Source organism: Camelus bactrianus, chromosome 20 (assembly GCF_048773025.1).
Source record: "Camelus bactrianus isolate YW-2024 breed Bactrian camel chromosome 20, ASM4877302v1, whole genome shotgun sequence".
Classification (NCBI taxonomy): Eukaryota; Metazoa; Chordata; class Mammalia; order Artiodactyla; family Camelidae; genus Camelus; species Camelus bactrianus.
In genome coordinates, this window is record NC_133558.1 from 16,315,777 (window position 1) to 16,334,167 (window position 18,391).

The window sequence follows — 18,391 nt, forward strand, 5'->3', positions numbered from 1 at the left end:
GGGGGTGCAGGGTTGGGGAAGTGTGAGAAAGAGTAAAAACTTAGAGATTTTCTTCCTCCTTCATTTATTATGTGACACCTGGAGCTAGCCCAGCAAAGTCATCTTCTACCCTATACTTCAGCATCCTCCCTCTGAAGGAAAATGCACAGCCAGCAATGAGGTCTAAGTACCCAGGGAGTCTTAACATTCATTCAGCTGTCAGATATTTTCTGAGCGCCTGCTATATGTCATGCGCTGGTGGAGGTGCTTGGGATACAGCAGTCAAGAAAAGAAAGATTCCTGCCCTCGAGGAGTTCACTTGGGGTTGAGGGGCAGAGGGGAGATCTAATCTATAAATGAGATGTGTCTAAACAAATAAGTATGTGACAAGTGACGAATGCTATGAGGGAACAGAGGCAGAGCTGGCTAAGAGGATCAGGGGCCAGATGCAGTGTTAGCAATGTGGGCTGGGGTATTAGTTTGCTAGGGCTGCTGTAACAAAGTATCACAGACCAGGTGGCTCGAATAAAAGAAATTTGTCTCACAGTTCTGGAAGCTAGAAATCCAAAATCAAGGTATCAGCAGGGTTGGTTTCTTCTAAGGCCTGTCCCTCCTTGGTTTGTAGATGGTCATTTTCCCCCCATTTTCACATGGTCTCCCCTCTACCTGGAGGTGCCCTAATCCCTTCTGGTCAAGACACCAGTCATCCTGGAGTCGTTAAGACCCTCCCTTATGACTTCACTTAACCTTAATAACCTCCTTCAGGACCCTCTCTTCCAATGCAGTCACATTCTGAGGTGCTGGGGGTTACATGAATTTGGGAGAGACACTCAGACTCTTAACATCAGGGTAGGCCTCACTGAGGAAGAGATGCAAAGACCAAAGGAGGCCATGGAATTCAGCTGGAGCAAAAATCCTGAGTCAGGTGCATGCATGATGCATTTGAAGAACAGCAAGGAGGCCTGTGTGCAGAGTGGGCTGACAAAGGGAACAGGTCACAGGAGGAGGTCATAGACAATGGAACCCGCGGCTGGATGGAGCGGGCATATAGCCATTCTAAGGACCAGGTGGGGTTCTACTTAGAAAGAGGCAGGGTTCCATTTCAGGGCCGAAGCAGAGATCTCTAACTTGCACTGTAAAAGGATGCTCTGGCCACAGTGCTGAGGATAGATTGCAGGAGGGGCTGTGGTAGGAGCCCAGAGACAGTCAGGAGGCTATTCAGGTGGGAGATGAGGATGGCTTGAACTAGGGTGGTAGCCATGGAGGTGGTTAGGAGTGTTCTGATAAAGGATGTATTTTGAAGGTAGAGGCAACTGGATTCCCTGACGGATTATTACAGACAAAGTGAGAGAGAAAGACAGGACTCAACGATGACCCCAGGGCTTTTGGCCAGAGCCCCTGGAAGGAAGGAGTGATCATCTACTGAGATGGGGGAGGGTGTAAGAGGAGCAGCACTGGGGTGAGAAATCGGAGCTCAGCTTTGAACACGCCGAGTCTGAGATGTCTGTTAGATACTCAAGTGAGGCTGTCAGGTAGGCAATTGACTACTTGGGTCTGGGGCTTAAAAGTGTGGGAGTCACACGTGTGCATTTACAGCCATGGGAAATGAGTTCATGGGAAAGGAGAGCATCAAGGATGACCCCTGGGGCCTCTGGCGTCATCTTGGGACCCCACGAAGGCCCCTAGCGTCTGCCTGCCGTGGGCGGGTGTTACCGGTGTCCAGGAGCTCTTCCAGCCACGTCTCCGGTTCAGTGGTGATTTGTAGCGCTGGGCTGGTGTTGGGACCTGTCCCTGCTACAGGCACCGTCCCCTACTGTTCAGTTCACACCTCCCATCCTAATGGCTCCGACCCTTGAACATTGATGTGAAGTCAGCATGTGTCTTAGAAGAGCTTGGGTCTTCTCTGGCATCTTACTAAGGAGGAGGCGGGATCGAGTTTCCCTAGGAAACCGGCTCCCCTTCTGCAGCTTGGATGGCGGGGCACAAACGCAGCTTGTAAGCAGCTCTCTTGCTCCCAGGCCTTAGCTGCTCACTCCCCTGCTCCCCCCGCTCCCCAGCTTCCCCCCAACCCTTCCTTCTCTAGGCCCATTCACATCAACCATTCATGGGGCCTCTCTCGTGTATTATGTCCGCCGGTGAGCCCGTTAGACCACACAGCTTTCCATCATTCCCCTGTCTCTGAACCCGTAGCGGTCCATACCTTGTCCCGCACTCCCCCTGACACCTTTTGCACCGCCTCACGTCTTTGTTTTCACGTGTTTTATGACCCCCTTCCCCACCTCGTGAACTCGGAGGAGTTCCAGGATGGAAGGGAGCTGTTATCTATTGACCGCCTTAGACGCTAAGGCGTCGGTTTCCTGCGGTTGCCGGGACGCATTACCCCTGCTTAGGGATGTAACACAGCAAGATTTACTCTTACGGTTCTGGAGGTCGGAAGTCCAAAGCGGGTTCGCAGGGCTGCATTCCTTCGCTATTTCCTTGCCTGTTCCAGTTTCTAGAGGCCTCCGGCATTCCCTGGTCAGAGGTCCCACATCACTCCGACCTCTGCTTCCGGCATCGCATCACCTTCTCTGCCTGCCCCAGGTCCTGCCTCTCTTATAGGGTGCTTGACATTGGGCCCACCTGAATAACGCAAGATCCTCTCCTCACCTGGAGATCCTTAACTTGATCACATCGGCAGGCCCTTTGCCTTGTAAAGTAGCATATTCACAGGTTCCAGGGATTAGGATGAGGGCATCTTTGAGGACTAGGATTGTGCCTGCCACAGCTGAGTACTGTTCTTGTGCCTCACGTGTGTTTTGTTTAGTCCTTTCAAGGGCCCCGGGAGGGAGGTACTGGAGCCGGTTCTGGATGAGGAGACTGGCTGACAGCGGCTTCTCGTTCGTCATCTGTCACTTCTCTTGCTTAACTGGAGGATCTGGGATTTGAACCCCACGTGACTCCATCTCCCATGAACCTCCCAGGACCCCAGTTTGAGCCTGCACACTCAGCTCCCCACAAAGGCTGTAGGGGTTTCCTGGGGCTGGTACCACAAATTGGTGGTTTAAAGAAGTTTATGGTCTGTGTTCTGGGGCAACAAGGCTAAAATAAGATGTCAGCAGGGTTGGGTCCTCTTGTGGCTCTGAACGCAGGATCTGTTCCAGGCCCCCTCCTTGATTCACAGATGTCCGTCTTCTCCCTTTGTCCCTTCTCAACATCCGCCCTCTGTGCCTGTTTCTTTCTGTGTGCACATCTCCCTGTTTTAGAAGGACACCAGTCATATTAGATTAGGGCCCACCCTCATGACTTCACTTGAACGTGATCATCTCTGTCAAGACCCCATCCCATCCCCCCACTCCCACCCCGCCAACCCCACACACACATGGGGAGGACTATGTGGTCCCCCTCACCCTAGGGTCCTGGAACCAGGAGAGAAGCCAGCCTCACCCAGCAGTTTCGGAATGCATAAGGGAGACGTTTTAGGCTCCCATTCTCTAGATCTGTTTGCTCTTAACTGGCAAAAAATGCAGAATTGTTATTCCTGGGTCATTACTATGCATATTTGAAGTAAAAGAAAGTATTAAACCTTTGCATTTTTAGCTTTTCAAAGTATCATTTCTGAAAAGTAATGACTTTAAACCAATGCCTATAAAAAACAAGTCTGCCAAAATAAAGTTTAAGATTTATATATTAAAAAAAAAAAGACACCCCCCCCAATCTCCAAAGAAGGTCACATTCTGAGGTAGTGGAGATTGGGACACCAACATGCCTTTTTTGGGCAGACACAACTAACCCCTCACGTGGGCTGCACACACTGAGGGTGATTCGCTGCCTCTGCTGGTCTCCGTGTTCGGCCTGGACATTGTGTGTTCCACCAGCAAGTAGAGTCTGCTTCTTGTTCTTGTTACGGAAACGACAGGCCAGTCAAGAAACAAGCACCACTCGGAGGGTTGGAGTACTCAGATGTATTACGCCGGCGGGCTCAGAGGGGCTTCTGCTCCGAAGCTCTGAGCACCTTCAAGAGGTGCACATGAGGTTTTATAGGGTTAAGAACAAGCTTGGGGTATTCAGCCAATAGACATGGAACAGCTTTAGCAGCATTATCATCACAAAAGTGGAGGCGGGGAGGCAGCAAACCAACATTCCAAAGCCAGATATGTATCTTTGAAAATCCAGCTTGCTAGCAAAAACACATAAACAGCAAACCAACACTAATTAACTTAGATTTACAATTTAGTCCAGCAGAACTCAAATCAGTATTCCAATACTTAGACTTGTTAGCCCAGCCCAGCCTCTCCTTCACATTCCTAGACCTGTGAGTTATCTTGTTAGACCAGCCCAGCTTTTCCTTCACATTCTCACAGTGCTCACGCTGCTCCATCTTCTTCTCTTTCTCTCTCGGACTGCGGATGGTGCTGAAGTCCTCGCAGCACCATTTCCTCATGTTTAATTTCTTTCTCTAAGCTGGGCCTCCTAGATTTTAGTCTTTCATTTCTCCTCCAGAATAAGCCACAGCACATGGGCCCACAGTCATCAGATTCTGAACTGGTATTGCACAGTGAGAGTCAGCAAAGTGAAATTACTGTAGTAATACTGTTTTAAGGGTTGTTGATGTCTCTTTTCTGGGGGATTGAGATTTAGAAGGCTTCATCTCAACAACACCCTTGAGAGCAAAGATAACGAAGCTTGTTACTGTGTCCAAAATAAGGAAGGGAAAGAACCCAGAGCAAGATGGTTAGTGGGGTTTACACAGTCTCGGCTCTCTTCTCGTGAGTGGAACGAGAAAACAGTTTAAATCTCTTGCCTGCTGAACGGATTAGAATGATGGAATGACAAACCAGGTTTGCTCGTTGCCATGGGCAACCTTTCCAGGCAGGAAGAATAAACCAAAGGTTTTTCTTTGCTTCAGATGCACCTATTCAGATGCAGGAGGCTGGAGCCCCAGGGGCACATCATCCTTTAGAGCATTTCTCTGTGGCCTAGTTGACCTGATTCTCCGGGCCCTCTTTTTTTTTTTTATGATTTTATATAAATGAATTCCTTTAAAAAAATTTTTAAGGAAACCTTGTCTTCCATAATATAGTTAATAATCCAATCTATTCTTTCGTCCTCTTTGGAAATTTTTAAAAATTAGAGTGAAATGGACATAACATGAAATTTACCATTTTAGCCATCTGCAAGTGTACAGTTTGGTGGCATTAAGTACATCCACAATGTTGTGCTTGGGCCCTCTTCCTAAGTGTATAAAAACCCTTTCTTATGCCTCACACACCCCACAATGTCCACCCCAGTCTGTGGGACAAATTCAACTTGCCAATAAGTCATTAAAATAAACAACTGTGCTTGAGGACATTGTGTTGAGTGAAATATGCCAGTCACAAAACGACAAAGGCTGTATGAGTCTGTCTATATAAACTATCTAGAGTAGTCAAATTCTTAGAGACTGAAAGTAGGATGGTGATTGTCAGAGGCTGGGGAGCACGGAGAGTTATTGTTTAATAGGGACAGAGTTTCAGTTTTTGCAAAATGAAAAGCGTTCTGGAGATGGATGGTGGTGATGGTTGCACAACAATGTGAATGTACTCAAGGCCACTGAACTGCACACTTAAAAGTGATTAAGATGTTAAATATTATGCTCAATATCGCTAATTATCAGAATACAAATCAAAACTATAATGAGGTATCACCTCACACCAATTAGAATGGCCATCACTGAAAAGTCCACAAATGATAAATGCTACAGAGGGTGTGGAGAAAAGGGAACCCTCCCACACTGTTGCTGGGAATGTAGTTTGGTGCAGCCATTATGGAAGACAGTATGGAGATTCCTTAAAAAAAGTAAAATAGACTTACCATATGATCCAGCAATCCCGCTCCTTAGTATACATCTGGAAAAGACAAAAACTAATTTGAAAAGATACCTGAACCTCAGTGTTCATAGCAGCACTACTTACAATAACCAAGACATGGAAGCAGCCTTAATGTCCATCGACAGATGACTGGATAAAGAAGATGTGATATATATATAGACAATGGAATACTACTTACCCATAAAAATGATAAAATAATGCCATTTGCAACAACATGGATGGACCTGGAGATTGTCATACTAAGTGATGCCAGAAAGAGAAAGAAAAATACCATATGATATCACTTATATGTGGAATCTTAAAAAAAAAAAACACACAAATGAACTTATTTACAAAACAGAAACAGACTCACAGACATAGAAAACAAACTTATGGTTACCAGAGGGGAAAAGGAGTGGGAAGGGATAAATTGGAAGTTCGAGATTTGAAGATACTAACTACTATATATAAAATAGATAAACAACAAGTTTCTACTGTATAGCACAGGGAACTATATTCAATATCTTATAGTAACCAATAGTGAAAAGGAATATGAAAAGGAATATATGTATGTCTATGTATGACTGAATCACCATACTGTATACCAGAAACTGACACAACATTGTAAACTGACTATACTTCAATAAAAAGAGATGTTAAATTTTATGTTATGTGTATTTTACTGCAATTAAAAATAAGTTTTTTAAAAAATAGGGAAATATACCTTTGTGTGGTGAAATTAAAGTTATTCATATTTACCATAAACAATAATAGCTGCTCCATAAAACTTTTTTTCTTTTACAATTTATGACTTAGTACACCCTGTTCGATGCTACTTGAAATTGGGTCTTTGTTATTACATATCAAAGAAATGTCTGTACATTTGAAATGAATATACTGTTGTATGTCAACTATATCTCGATTTTAAAAAAAAGAAAGGTCAGTGCATGTCCCCCAAGAATGAGACCACACAGTAGATACTGTAGGAAATTGAAGATTATTTAATAGCCTCTCTTATACTTGGCACTTCACTATTTCTTTTTCCGTTTCTTTTTCAGGAGAGGAGTTCTTTACTTCGAAAATGGTACGATTTAATGATACAAAATAAGGATGACCTTGCCAAGATAATTACAGCTGAAAGTGTAAGTTCAGGGTTCTAACTTGCTACCCGAAGAAACTGTCCAGTAGTTCTTAGACTAAAGCTTGGGGAATCCTCTAACAGTCAGTGGTTTTCTGTAGCTAAAAACAAGGTCAATTCCTTGCCTAATGATCAGATCAGCTGAGTCTTGTGTATGGCACAAACTTTTCCTAAGTCAGGCACTCACGTTTGCTAAAGCAAAACTTATATTTTCTAATTTACTCTTTAACAGTATCCAAGTATAACTGAAACACTATGCTGTACACCAGAAATTAATACAACATTGTAAACTGACTATACTTAAAATTTTTAAAAAAGAAAAAAATAGCATGTAAGAGGTAGATTTTGAGGGAACTATGTGAATACTGCTTTTTCATGAATGCAGTTTTTTTTCAATGTTTTGGTTGTTTTTTATGTGGTTTTTGTACATTTTAAAAGGTATCTTTTTTTTTTTTTGGTTGCTCTAACAAATTACACCACGAGTCACAACATTAAGAAGAGATTAGAAGAAAAAAAATTAGGAGAGGCAGTTCTAGCTGTCTCCTCCTCATTGTAAACATACTGAGAATGCAAATGATGCACGGTCGTGATTCAGGGTGGCCTGGCAGACATCCTTCCATCACTATTTGTAATTCTGCTTTCCAAGACTCACACTGAGGTTAGAAATTTAGAAATAGGTTTTGTAATGGTAAACTTTTCTACTCTGCTTGCAGCCTTGAAATATTTAGAAATGCAGAATCATGCTTTGTTATGAGAAGGTGATGAAAGTGTCCTTTTCTGATTTAATTTAGGGAAAACCGCTGAAAGAAGCACAGGGAGAAATTCTCTATTCTGCCAATTTCCTGGAGTGGTTTTCAGAGGAAGCCCGCCGCATTTACGGAGACATTATCTATACCCCGGCAAAAGATAGGCGGGCTCTGGTCCTCAAGCAGCCCCTCGGTGTGGCCGCAGTCATCACCCCGGTACGTGGCAGGATCAGCAAGATCCTAGGGGAAGAGGATGAGCGGAGCTTGAGCAGCTGTGCCCATCCTGTTAACTTCATCATTTGTTCTCCGTTTCCCGATGCCATTGCTGGATGCGGAGGTGTGCTTCCTGGTCCTTCCTCAGTGGTAATGGGAGGTGTGGTGGTGGCCACTGGGCAGAGGTGTTATCTAATGCCTGCAGAAGGGGGAGGACCCACAGGAGGACCCAGGGGGCTTTTCTGACTTGGCATAAAGGCTTCGTGGCACTGCCTAGTACATCTAAAAAGTTTTTCTGGTATTTATCATTTGTTTTAAGACTTAAGATATGATACATTTTTTTAATGTGCCATACTTTTGAGAAAATTTTATGCTTAATTTGCAGACATCAAGAGCAAAGTATTTCTGTACCTACCAGTAGGCAGTGGGAAGTAAAAAGGAAGTAAAAAGGCTAAGAAATAAGACATTGCGTCTGCCAGGTGGGGGCTGCAGTACACTTGTGGGGTGCCCAGCTTTCTCCTGAGGAGCTGCCTTTCTTGGGTCTACCTTCTACTAGGTCCCATATAAACTCCTCTACAGTGTCTGACAGCTGGTCTCAGGCCTCCTCTTCTTTCCCTGCTCACCACAGTTACAGAGAGACATCCCCTTCCTGCCTAGACTGACCAGGTTTGACACAAACCCCACTCTTCACCAGCTGTGTGACCTTGAGCAAGTTACTTAACTGCTCTGTCTCACTTTCTCCAAACCTGCAAATAAGGAGAATTACACCAACCTCACTGGGTTGTGATGAGGACTTAATTATCACTTAAAAGTGCTTAGAAAAATGCCTGGCACAGAATAAACACTATACAAATTTTTGTCAAAATAAAATGTTGTTACTGCAGATACACAGATGTCCATAGAGATCTGTAAATATATAGAGAGGGAAGTAATACATCATCTGCCATTTTCAAAATCACCTTTGTTAACCTTTTCTCCCAAAGTCTGAAAACTGCGGCCCTCAGGCCACATCCAGCCTGCTGTCTGTATTTGTAAATAAAGTTTTATTGGGACAGAGCCACACCCATATTGTCTGTGGGATTGAGTAGTTGTGACCGTAACTGGATATCCCACAAACCCTTAAATATTTACTACCTGACCCTTTACAGGAAAAGTTGGCCATCCCCCAGGGTAGATCATTTCATACTGTTTTAAACTCTGAAAATGTTTCCTGTCTTCATGAGCCTTTGTCTCCCCCGTCCCTGAAGTCGGCAGGTGCCAGGCGTTCTGAGAGCTTACCTGTGCCAGAACGGCCCTGCCGGTCACTTGTGCAAAGGAGTTTGCTGGCTGACTTCCAGACCTGCCTGCCCTTGGACCAGGGGCCAGGCCTTCCTCTCACTCACTTCCTCTCTCTTCTGATCCAGTGGAACTTCCCCAGCGCCATGATCACGCGCAAGGTGGGGGCCGCCCTGGCAGCCGGCTGCAGCGTCGTGGTGAAACCTGCGGAGGACACGCCCTTCTCTGCCCTGGCCTTGGCCGTGGTGAGCCTCTGGCGCTGCGGCTGCGCAGAGCCGACAGAGTCCAAGGAAGATGTTTATCCCGGACTGAACGAAGTGCTTTCCAAGCCTCCTTCTTTGCCTGCATCTCATGCAGGATGGTGCTGTGTTCTAATTCACTAGGCATGATTTTTAATCCAGATGTTGCTCCTTTTAGGAAAAAATATGGATGAGGCTGGGTTCTGACATCTGTAGGCAGTGTATTTTTTAGGCTTCCCTAAAAATATGTACCCATTGTTTTTATTTAGTCTTAGTAATGTGACCAAAATGTGGGCATTTCTCACATTCAGGCACCTCTTATCTACCACCCCTTCTCCAGGTCAATGTGCATTCAGTCAGATCTTGTCCTTCTGTCCAAAAGCCTCTAACGGCTTCTCACGTCACTCAGAGTAAAATCCAGACTTCCTGCAGTGGCCTTTAAAGCCCAGTGAGATGCTGCCTCCCCATCCCTCAACCTCTCCTACCCCACTCCCTCCTCGGTCACTCCAGACACCTTACTCATCTACTCTGGCCATTGGAGCCCCTGCTGCTCCCCAGGCCATACCAGGTTCACCTTCGAGCAGCTTGACACTCACTTTTCCCTCTGGAAAGTTCTCCCCCAGGTACACCCATGATTCGCTTCTTCCCGTCTTTATTCAAATGCCACCTTTCCTGAGGCCCCCCCCTGCTCCCCCGCCACCCTGTTTGAAAATCACAGGCTTGAGCTCTCTCGCTCCTCATCCCCTTCCCTGCTTTATTCCTCTTCCCGTACCTGACAGGTGTCTTACTTCGTTGTTTTGATAATTATCCCACAAGAATGTAAGCTGAGCTCAGATGGGGACTTGGAGCTGTTCTGTTCCCTCACTGCTGTGTGCCAGAGCCTAGCACTGTGCCTGGATGCAGAGGCACTCAGCCAGTGGGAGGGAGGGGGAGGGACCTCATCACCTCAGCCTTCTTCCCTCCTTACGTCCCCATGCTCCTGCCCTGGCCATTTGCCCTGTGGTTAGATACAGGGGCTTCCAAAAGGCCAGCACCACCATCTTCACAGCAGTGGCCATTCTGTGTCCGCTGTCCTAGGCGCTCATGGACCCGGTGCAGCTGCAGACCCAGTGACTAGAAACCTGTCTCCTTTAAGGGCACTTCACCCAAGGGCACCTCCTTTCAGAGGCAGACTGGTTGTTTTCCTCGCACAGAAAAGTTAATGGAGTGGAAGACTTTTTTTTTAAGATGGGTTGTTACAGTTTTCCTTGAAATAATTTGTAAATCTGCATGACATAAGTTAGCCTTTTTATTAGACTCCTGAGCATAGATATAGTTAATGGTGTACTTCCTACAAATTACGTTTAGAGGCTGAACCGATCTTTGATGTTAGACCCCACCTGCTTGCGAAATTTATTTGAAAGCACAACACTTGTATTGATTGGAAAGGTTATGGAGCACATATTTTAAAGCCTCTATAAATGGAGAGATTATTTCAAAGGAAAAACACAGCTTCTTAGACCAACAGAAAATGACAGGTCTTTAGTGAAGGCCTAGAAACTCTGAGGATTTCTCTGTCGCCCGGGTGAAGCAGCTAACCTTGCTCTGTCTTGTCTCCACCTTCAAAGTCATAAAGTCTTCAAAACAATCATAAAGTACTTGCATCCCATCAATGTCTTTTTTTTTTAATTGTAAACTAAAGCCAATACAGAGAAACCACATGAAACAAATGCATAGCTGAATGAATTATTATAACTTGGATACCCTCGTAACCATCACCTGGTTAAGAAAAGGAACTTTGAGGGGGTGTGGTATAGCTCAGTGGCAGAGTGCATGGTTAGCATGCCCAAGGTCCTGGGTTTAGTCCCCAATAACTCTGTTAAAAAAAAAAAAAAAAAAACAACTCTGCCACCTGCTCCAGAAGGACTCTGCCTGTCCTGTCTGAATCATACCTCCCTCCAAAAGAGCCTGTCTTGATTTGTATGGTAATCCATTTATCACCCGGGTGTGCCTCTGCAGGAACTAAAGTCTTACTCTTTTTTTTAAAATTTGGAACGTCTTGTGAGTTTCTTCAATGCTGCAGGTTCCCCTCCATCCTGTACTTGTCCTTTCAATTGATCTGTTGAAGAAACTGGACATTTGACCAGTAGTGCTCCCCACAGTCTGAGCCTTGTTCCTGTGTCTGCTGCACTTCCCACAGACGGACAGCTGCATCCAGATGCTTCTTCAGACTTGGGTCTGATCCCGTTTTGTGTCCTTTTGTCAGGAGGCACATAATGTCTGGGTGTCTCCATTTTCGAGATGTTTGCATTCATTGCTGCGCAATGCTGCACAGTCTATTTATTCATTAGGAATTACGAAAATGGAGATATTTGAATTCTTTCCTTTTTCTGTCATTTATTCACCAGACCACTTCTATGAATCAAAGCCATGCATCATCTCCTATTTGGTTCCCCAGTGGTAAATTCACATGGGAAAGGCAGTATGCTTGATTCTTTTTATTTACCAGTTTTTCAAATTAATGAATCTATTCCTGTCATCTGCCAGAGGTTCTGTTAGTTTGTTTTTTAAGTATCATTATATGTTAATAGATTTTAACATATTTGATGACTTTCAGTCTTTTGCAGTTATGATCCTTAATGAAGCAGATTGCCTCCACTTCTGGTCAATGGCAGCCTCTTCAAGTCGACTCTCTAGTATTTTAACGTTAATAGCTTTGAGACTTTCCTTGCTATCTAGTATGACAAGATATTTCAGGCTTATTATAGATATTTCTTGCCCCAGACCTGGGATTAACCATTTCTGCAGAAAGCCCTTGTTTCCTCTGGTAGGAAATGATATTTTAAGACTACACTTGGGGAACTAAGGATGGTCATTGCTACTGGTTGGTCATTGTTTCTAGACCTCTTTGTGGCAGGGCTAAGAAATATACATATATGCACAATAAAATACGCGTAAATTCTTACAGAAACTTCCAACAACACATTAATATTAATGTCACCTTAGCACTTAAATAATCTTATTTCAGTTCCAAATGTATTCTGTTCCCAAAGTCAGCCTAGTTATTTTTTTTTTCCCATTACTTTTTGGATTAAAACATCTACTTATTTCTCTTTTCTGTTTTTCCGGTTTGATCATTTGCTGCCACATGTTTGCTGTTTCTCTTTATAGCTCGCAGACCAGGCTGGAATCCCTCCGGGTGTATACAACGTTATTCCCTGCTCTCGAAAGAAGGCCAAGGAAGTAGGCGAAGCACTTTGTACGGATCCTCTGGTGTCCAAAATTTCCTTTACTGGCTCAACAGCCACCGGAAAGGTATGTGACTTAGGTCTCAAAGAAAACAACTGTTATCCTAACATCTTCTCTTTATAGAGAATCAGAACACTGTTTCATCTCGATCAAGACTTAACACCAGCAGAGTGTTGAAAGCTCTGTTCGACAACATAATGTCTGATCACCGTCTGGAGATATTTCAGATGGGGTTCCTTTCTGTGACATGACATAGGTTCCTATTTGACAAAACCGAAGGCACAGGGGAAGTCGAGGTTCCCATTATTTGTTGCATGGGGAGTGGCTGAAAGCTGTCCGTTGTATTCACATAACTTGGATGCATGTTTCTTTCCTAATCTAGAATTAAGGAAATGGGTGTCTTAGAATTGAACAAAAATTGCATTTAGTATAAAGGTACTTACAGAAACAGAAAGATCTTTTCTTTCCCCCTTAAACGTTGAAAAGTTCTTTCCCCAAAATCTCGTATGTGCACCTGTGAGTGCATTTTTATTTCTCCTTTTAAATGTTCAAAAGATAAAAAAGGCAGAGCAGAAGAGAAGTTCTTATTTATGGTGTTTCTCTCCAGATAGTATACTTTTTTCTGCTAGTGTTTATATATCTCCATGCATATCTACTCATGCTAGAGACGTCCATAAACATGTATCAGGTAAAAATAATACAAATCTAATCTGAAAGTTTTGGTGAAATGAGTCATTTTTTGACGCTATGCAAAACAGGAGGGAATAAAGCAATTTTAGTCACTCCCAACCATAGCACATTTGTCATGCCATGTGAAGCCTACCATTCATTCATTTCAGAGGCAGGAATTTTAGCTCTGCAAGCTGCCAGCACCCTGATCAATGGATCTTGTGGTGCAAACTTACTCTCAGAGGGTTTCAAATGTCACTATGAGGTAGTTAGAGAAAAAGAGAGAGGCCTGGGAGAAAAGCTTGTGAATCTTTGCCATTGAAACCAGAGAAAGTCCCAGGTGCCAGGCAAAGGCTGCCTATTCATTGCTCCCCTCACTCTGCTCAGCAAACTGTCCCATCAAACAGACCCCCAGGAAAATGCCGACCACGTTCCTGCCAAGTCCAGTTGTGCCTCTTATTTATACAGGACAATGATTCACTTGAAGTGGATTGTAGGAAAAAGGGATGGGAATCACTAAGAAAGGAATAACCATCCTCTATCCCCAGGGCCTCTTCTGAGCTGATCTTGGCAGAGAAACAGTGGCTGAGCTCCTGATCTCAGGACATAGAATCTTGCCTCTAAGCGAATCTCAGACAGTCAGCCTGTTCTGGAGATGCTGCCCTGGCCTTACCTCTTTCCAGGGGGACCACTCCCCCACCCCCAGGGCCTGTTGAGGGGACAGCAACCATGTTTTATAGTACTTAATACCTTGTCTCTCCCCCTACAGCAAATTCAACCGTGGGTGGTCATTTGACCCAAGGGAAACAGATTCGTAGGCTGGCCAGTAAGCTAGGACAAGCGACCTGGCAGAGGATGATGAGGTGGGCAGTCACATTCCCTCTCTAGGGCTTTGGAAGCTGAGGTCCTGAGAAGGTCAGCAGGGGGAACCAGAGAGGAAAGGATTCCTTAAGACATAACAGGTATGCACGCAGTGCCACAGGGGCCACGCAGGCCAGAGCGGGTTCAAGCCATCACCACGGGCACTGAGTGCGAAGAAGATGCGGTCGGAGGACGCAGGTCCTGAGCCCGAGGCTGGGCAGAGGCGAGAGACCCAAGAGCAAGCAAAGTCAGGAAAATCCAACTGCCTGGCAGAGAGCAGTTTTTAAAAATTCAAAAGAAAACAGCTATCATGAGTCCAATAAAGAAATATGTGTAATCATAAAACTTGTACAATTTGTTGACTAGTAACGTTTCATTGAGAAGGCGGTTATTTCTGGTTCATTGCTGAAATAGTAATATCTGGGCACACAGAGAAGTACCGAAGCAGCTTTCCAGCGGTGCTGAATTTTGACTAAGGGCCTGATCGTAAAGCCCACGGCCTCAGGGTGTGCTTCACGGGGGCCATTCGTGGAGTGACCCTGGGCTTGTGACTGCGTCTGTTTCACATGCACCATCCAAGTGGTTCCATCTTTCCTGTAGCTCTGACCGGACAAAGACCTGCTATCCTGTAATAAAGCAGACATCCCTGGGCAGCTTTCCTAGGGCATAAGACTCTTACTGGATATTTAAAGCTTAACAATTATGAAAAAGTATGAAAAAACAAGTATGAAAAAGCCTTACAGTTGTGCACTGACCTAGCAATTATACTTCTGCTCATTTATTCTGAGGGAAAGACTGCAGTGTTGTTTTTAATAGCAAGAAATTAGAAGCAACCTAAATTTCCAACAGATGAGGGCTAAATAAATTAATGATGGAACAGCTAAGCAGTGGAATACGAGGCAAGCATTTAAAGGAATGCTCTGGAAACACATGCTGACATGAGAGAATCTTCATATTATAGTACTATGTTAAAGGAGCAGGATATAAAGTTTTGTGAGCATGTTAAGATGTTCCGGATGTATAAGTAATTGGGAAGATAAACCAGGTTATAAAACTGCATAACTTAAAGTGGGTGGGAAGGGATAAATGAGGAATTTGAAATTTGCATCTCTTGCGGAGTGATGAAAATGTTAGCTATCTTGATTGTGGTGGTGGTTTCATTAGTGTATACACCTATCAAAATTCATCAAACTGTACATCTGAAATGTGTATAGTTTACTGCATAGGAACCATAGCGCAATGAAAGTATTAAAAAAAAAAACTGCCATCTGTTGTTGTTTTTTTAACCATCCTATTTTCTTAAAAAACAAAAAAGAGTACATATACATGAACCAGTGTGTGTGGCCAAATTCTGGACGGATGTACCTTAAAGTTGTATCAGTAGTCACCTATGGGTGGTGGGATTCTGGGTGACTTTATTATTTTCTCTCTATATTATCTTAGCTCTACATATGATTTTTAAGCCTATTTATTGTAATTTTTTGGACTAGGTCATACATTTACACAGTTCAAAAACCAGGGCAATATAACCATGTTTATATTCAGAAATCTCACCCTCACCCTTCTCCCTGATTTCCTCCCTTTTATAAGTAATTGCTTTTAGTTTCTTGTTATCTTCCCAGTGTTTCTTTACCAAAACAAGCAAATATGTACACACACACACACATATATATATATATATGTGTGTGTGTATATATATATATATATATATATATCTCCTTATTTCCCCCTTTTCTTACACAAACTATCATCCCACATACATTACTGTGCACCTGGCTTTTTCCACTATGGGGTAATTTTTTTAAAACAAAGGCTCACCAGTCCAGAGAGTTGGTTTTGTCATTGATTCCAGTGCTCACAGCATCCCCTCCTCTGCTCACAGGTCCTGTTGCACCATGCAGCAAACTCCGTGAAAAGGGTGTCCATGGAGCTGGGCGGCCACGCCCCATTCATCGTGTTCGACAGCGCCAACGTGGACCAGGCTGTCGCAGGCGCCATGGCCTCCAAATTTAGGAACTCTGGACAGGCGAGTCCTGGAGCGTTTTTCAGGGTTGTGTGTATGTTTTACAAAGATCCTACCACCTTCCTCACCTCCTGGAAGGACACTTTTGGGTCCCCCCACCTCATTCTTTGTTCGTGTCCTCTTTTACCGCGTGTTCAGGAAGTGCCCTCTCTTAGCTGGGACTCTGCTAGACTCAGAGGGTCCAAAGAGAAAAAGGTAGCATCCGTGACCTCAGGAACCTCCCAAACAGCAGATGCCTTTCAGTCAAATTGTTCTCTTTCTCTTCCTTCCTCTCCTCTTTGAATCTGGTTATTTTCACAGCTTTCCCCTCTTGGGGCTTTTTTCTACTGAAGAGGTTTAATCATCCCCTTCAGACACAAAACAGCCTGAACAGCTAGGGTCTGAGGGGCTACAGTCTTAAGGAAAAGAAGGTAGAAAAATGTTGAAATGGAGCCTTGAAAAACTCAAAACCTCACTGCCTGGGTCTCACTCTCCCCGAGGTGGCGGGGGCGTGACAGGTGCCCACTGCAAAAGGCACATACCACGGTGACCCAAGGCAGGTTCAGGTTGTCCTTGGGAGAGTGGTGGCCTGAGCTCACACCCTCCTAGGGAACCCTGGAGCATTAGATCTGGGAAGGCACCTCCCAAGTTATCTGATACAAACCTTGAATCTGACAGCTGAAGACATGAGACTCTAGAAAGATGAACTGACTTAAAGTCATACATCCTTGGGCTGAAGACCCACCTCTGCTAAGGATCGGGACTGTGAACCAAGGGCCCAGTCTCCCAGTTTCCATCCAAGCTGTTGTCAGGATCCTGGCTTTGTATACATTATTCTTAAGCACTTTGTCTCAGAGTACCATCAGTAAGTGGTTTTAAATATATTCCAGACATGGAATAAAAACTCCTGAAAGGTTATCTAGGGGGAAAAAGGTGAAATGTATAATATTCTATATTATATAGTTTTCATCCTTGTTTTAGCCATTGATAATTAATTTTTCTCCTTTCACATAACCTAAATAGCTTGGTTGCTTCAGAAATGGATATGTTTCCTTTTAGAAACACGAAAGTGCGAAGCCTTCAGAGTTATAAAGGTACAACACTGGGGTATGTCACTTTAAGCCAATAAAAATGCATAGGACATAAAATTATCTATATACTTGTTTCTACTAGAAAAATACATGACTAAGAAAAAAGCCAAGAAAAAAAAGTATCAAGGATAACTACATTTCCAGTAATGTGTTTATGTTATATAATTTTAAAATATTAGATCTAATTAGAAAAAAAATAATCAAGGGACTTTTCAATAATTTAGGCTGACATGGAAGAATGGTCTCATGTCCATTTTCAAAATGTCAGATTCTGCCACATGCTTGAGAGGTTTAAAAAGCTCACTGATGTGTCTTTGACCACATTTCTTCTAGCTTTGCTCTCTGTTGCTATAGTATCACTATCTCTCAGGGAGTTACAGTTTCTTGTGTTGTTTTTTTCCTATCCCTATTTGAGCCATTTGAAAAAACTTGGGATGGGTGGCTTTTTGGGTTTTTTGAGCACAGATGTTTATCATCACCTACTTGTTGAAACACAGAGGGTGGCATCTCTGGAGGAGCTTGGAGAAGTATATGCACTCAGTGCCTCTGTCTTTAGGGCCAACCTGCACAGTGGGGAACACAGCAAGTGGGACACAGAACAAGACCCCCCTGGGGAAGTGCGTTCACATTCAGAGGTAGCCACAGTCACACATTTATTGGTTAGGTCAATAGCTTCCAACAAACTATGTGAGTTTGTTTCTTTCTGTCTAGACTTGCGTTTGCTCAAATCGTTTCTTGGTGCAAAGAGGCATCCATGATTCCTTTGTGAAAAAATTTGCCGAGGCAATTAAAACAAACCTGCGCGTGGGGAACGGATTTGAAGAGAGAACTACTCAAGGCCCGTTAATTAATGAGAAAGCAGTAGAAAAGGTAGGTTCATTTTATTATCTGTTCAATGTCAATCTTCTGCTGCCCTCCCTAAATTTTCTTTTTAGTGGTGATAATTCCATCTCCTGCTTCCTCGGGAATTAAGATCTTAAAATACACCTCTTAAAAAAAAGTAAGTAAATAAATAAACCTAATTACCTCCTTCCCCACCTCAAAAAAAAATCTTGAAATACAAAGTTCTTTTAATTTTTGGAACACCTAAAAGGAAAGGAAATAGGCTTTGTTTTTGCGATC

At 43.8% G+C, this 18,391-nt stretch overlaps 1 protein-coding gene across 1 annotated transcript in view; it reads left to right on the top strand.

Moving 5' to 3' along the window:
• ALDH5A1 (aldehyde dehydrogenase 5 family member A1) overlaps positions 1-18,391 on the top strand; it is a 30,691-nt gene that overhangs the window by 1,924 nt on the left and 10,376 nt on the right. Inside the window, exons 2-7 of the mRNA XM_010974244.3 lie at positions 6,866-6,949; positions 7,737-7,907; positions 9,308-9,424; positions 12,569-12,712; positions 16,059-16,202; positions 17,981-18,139. Of these exons, the coding sequence (XP_010972546.3) occupies positions 6,866-6,949; positions 7,737-7,907; positions 9,308-9,424; positions 12,569-12,712; positions 16,059-16,202; positions 17,981-18,139 (819 nt within the window). The remainder of the gene's footprint in view (positions 1-6,865; positions 6,950-7,736; positions 7,908-9,307; positions 9,425-12,568; positions 12,713-16,058; positions 16,203-17,980; positions 18,140-18,391) is intronic.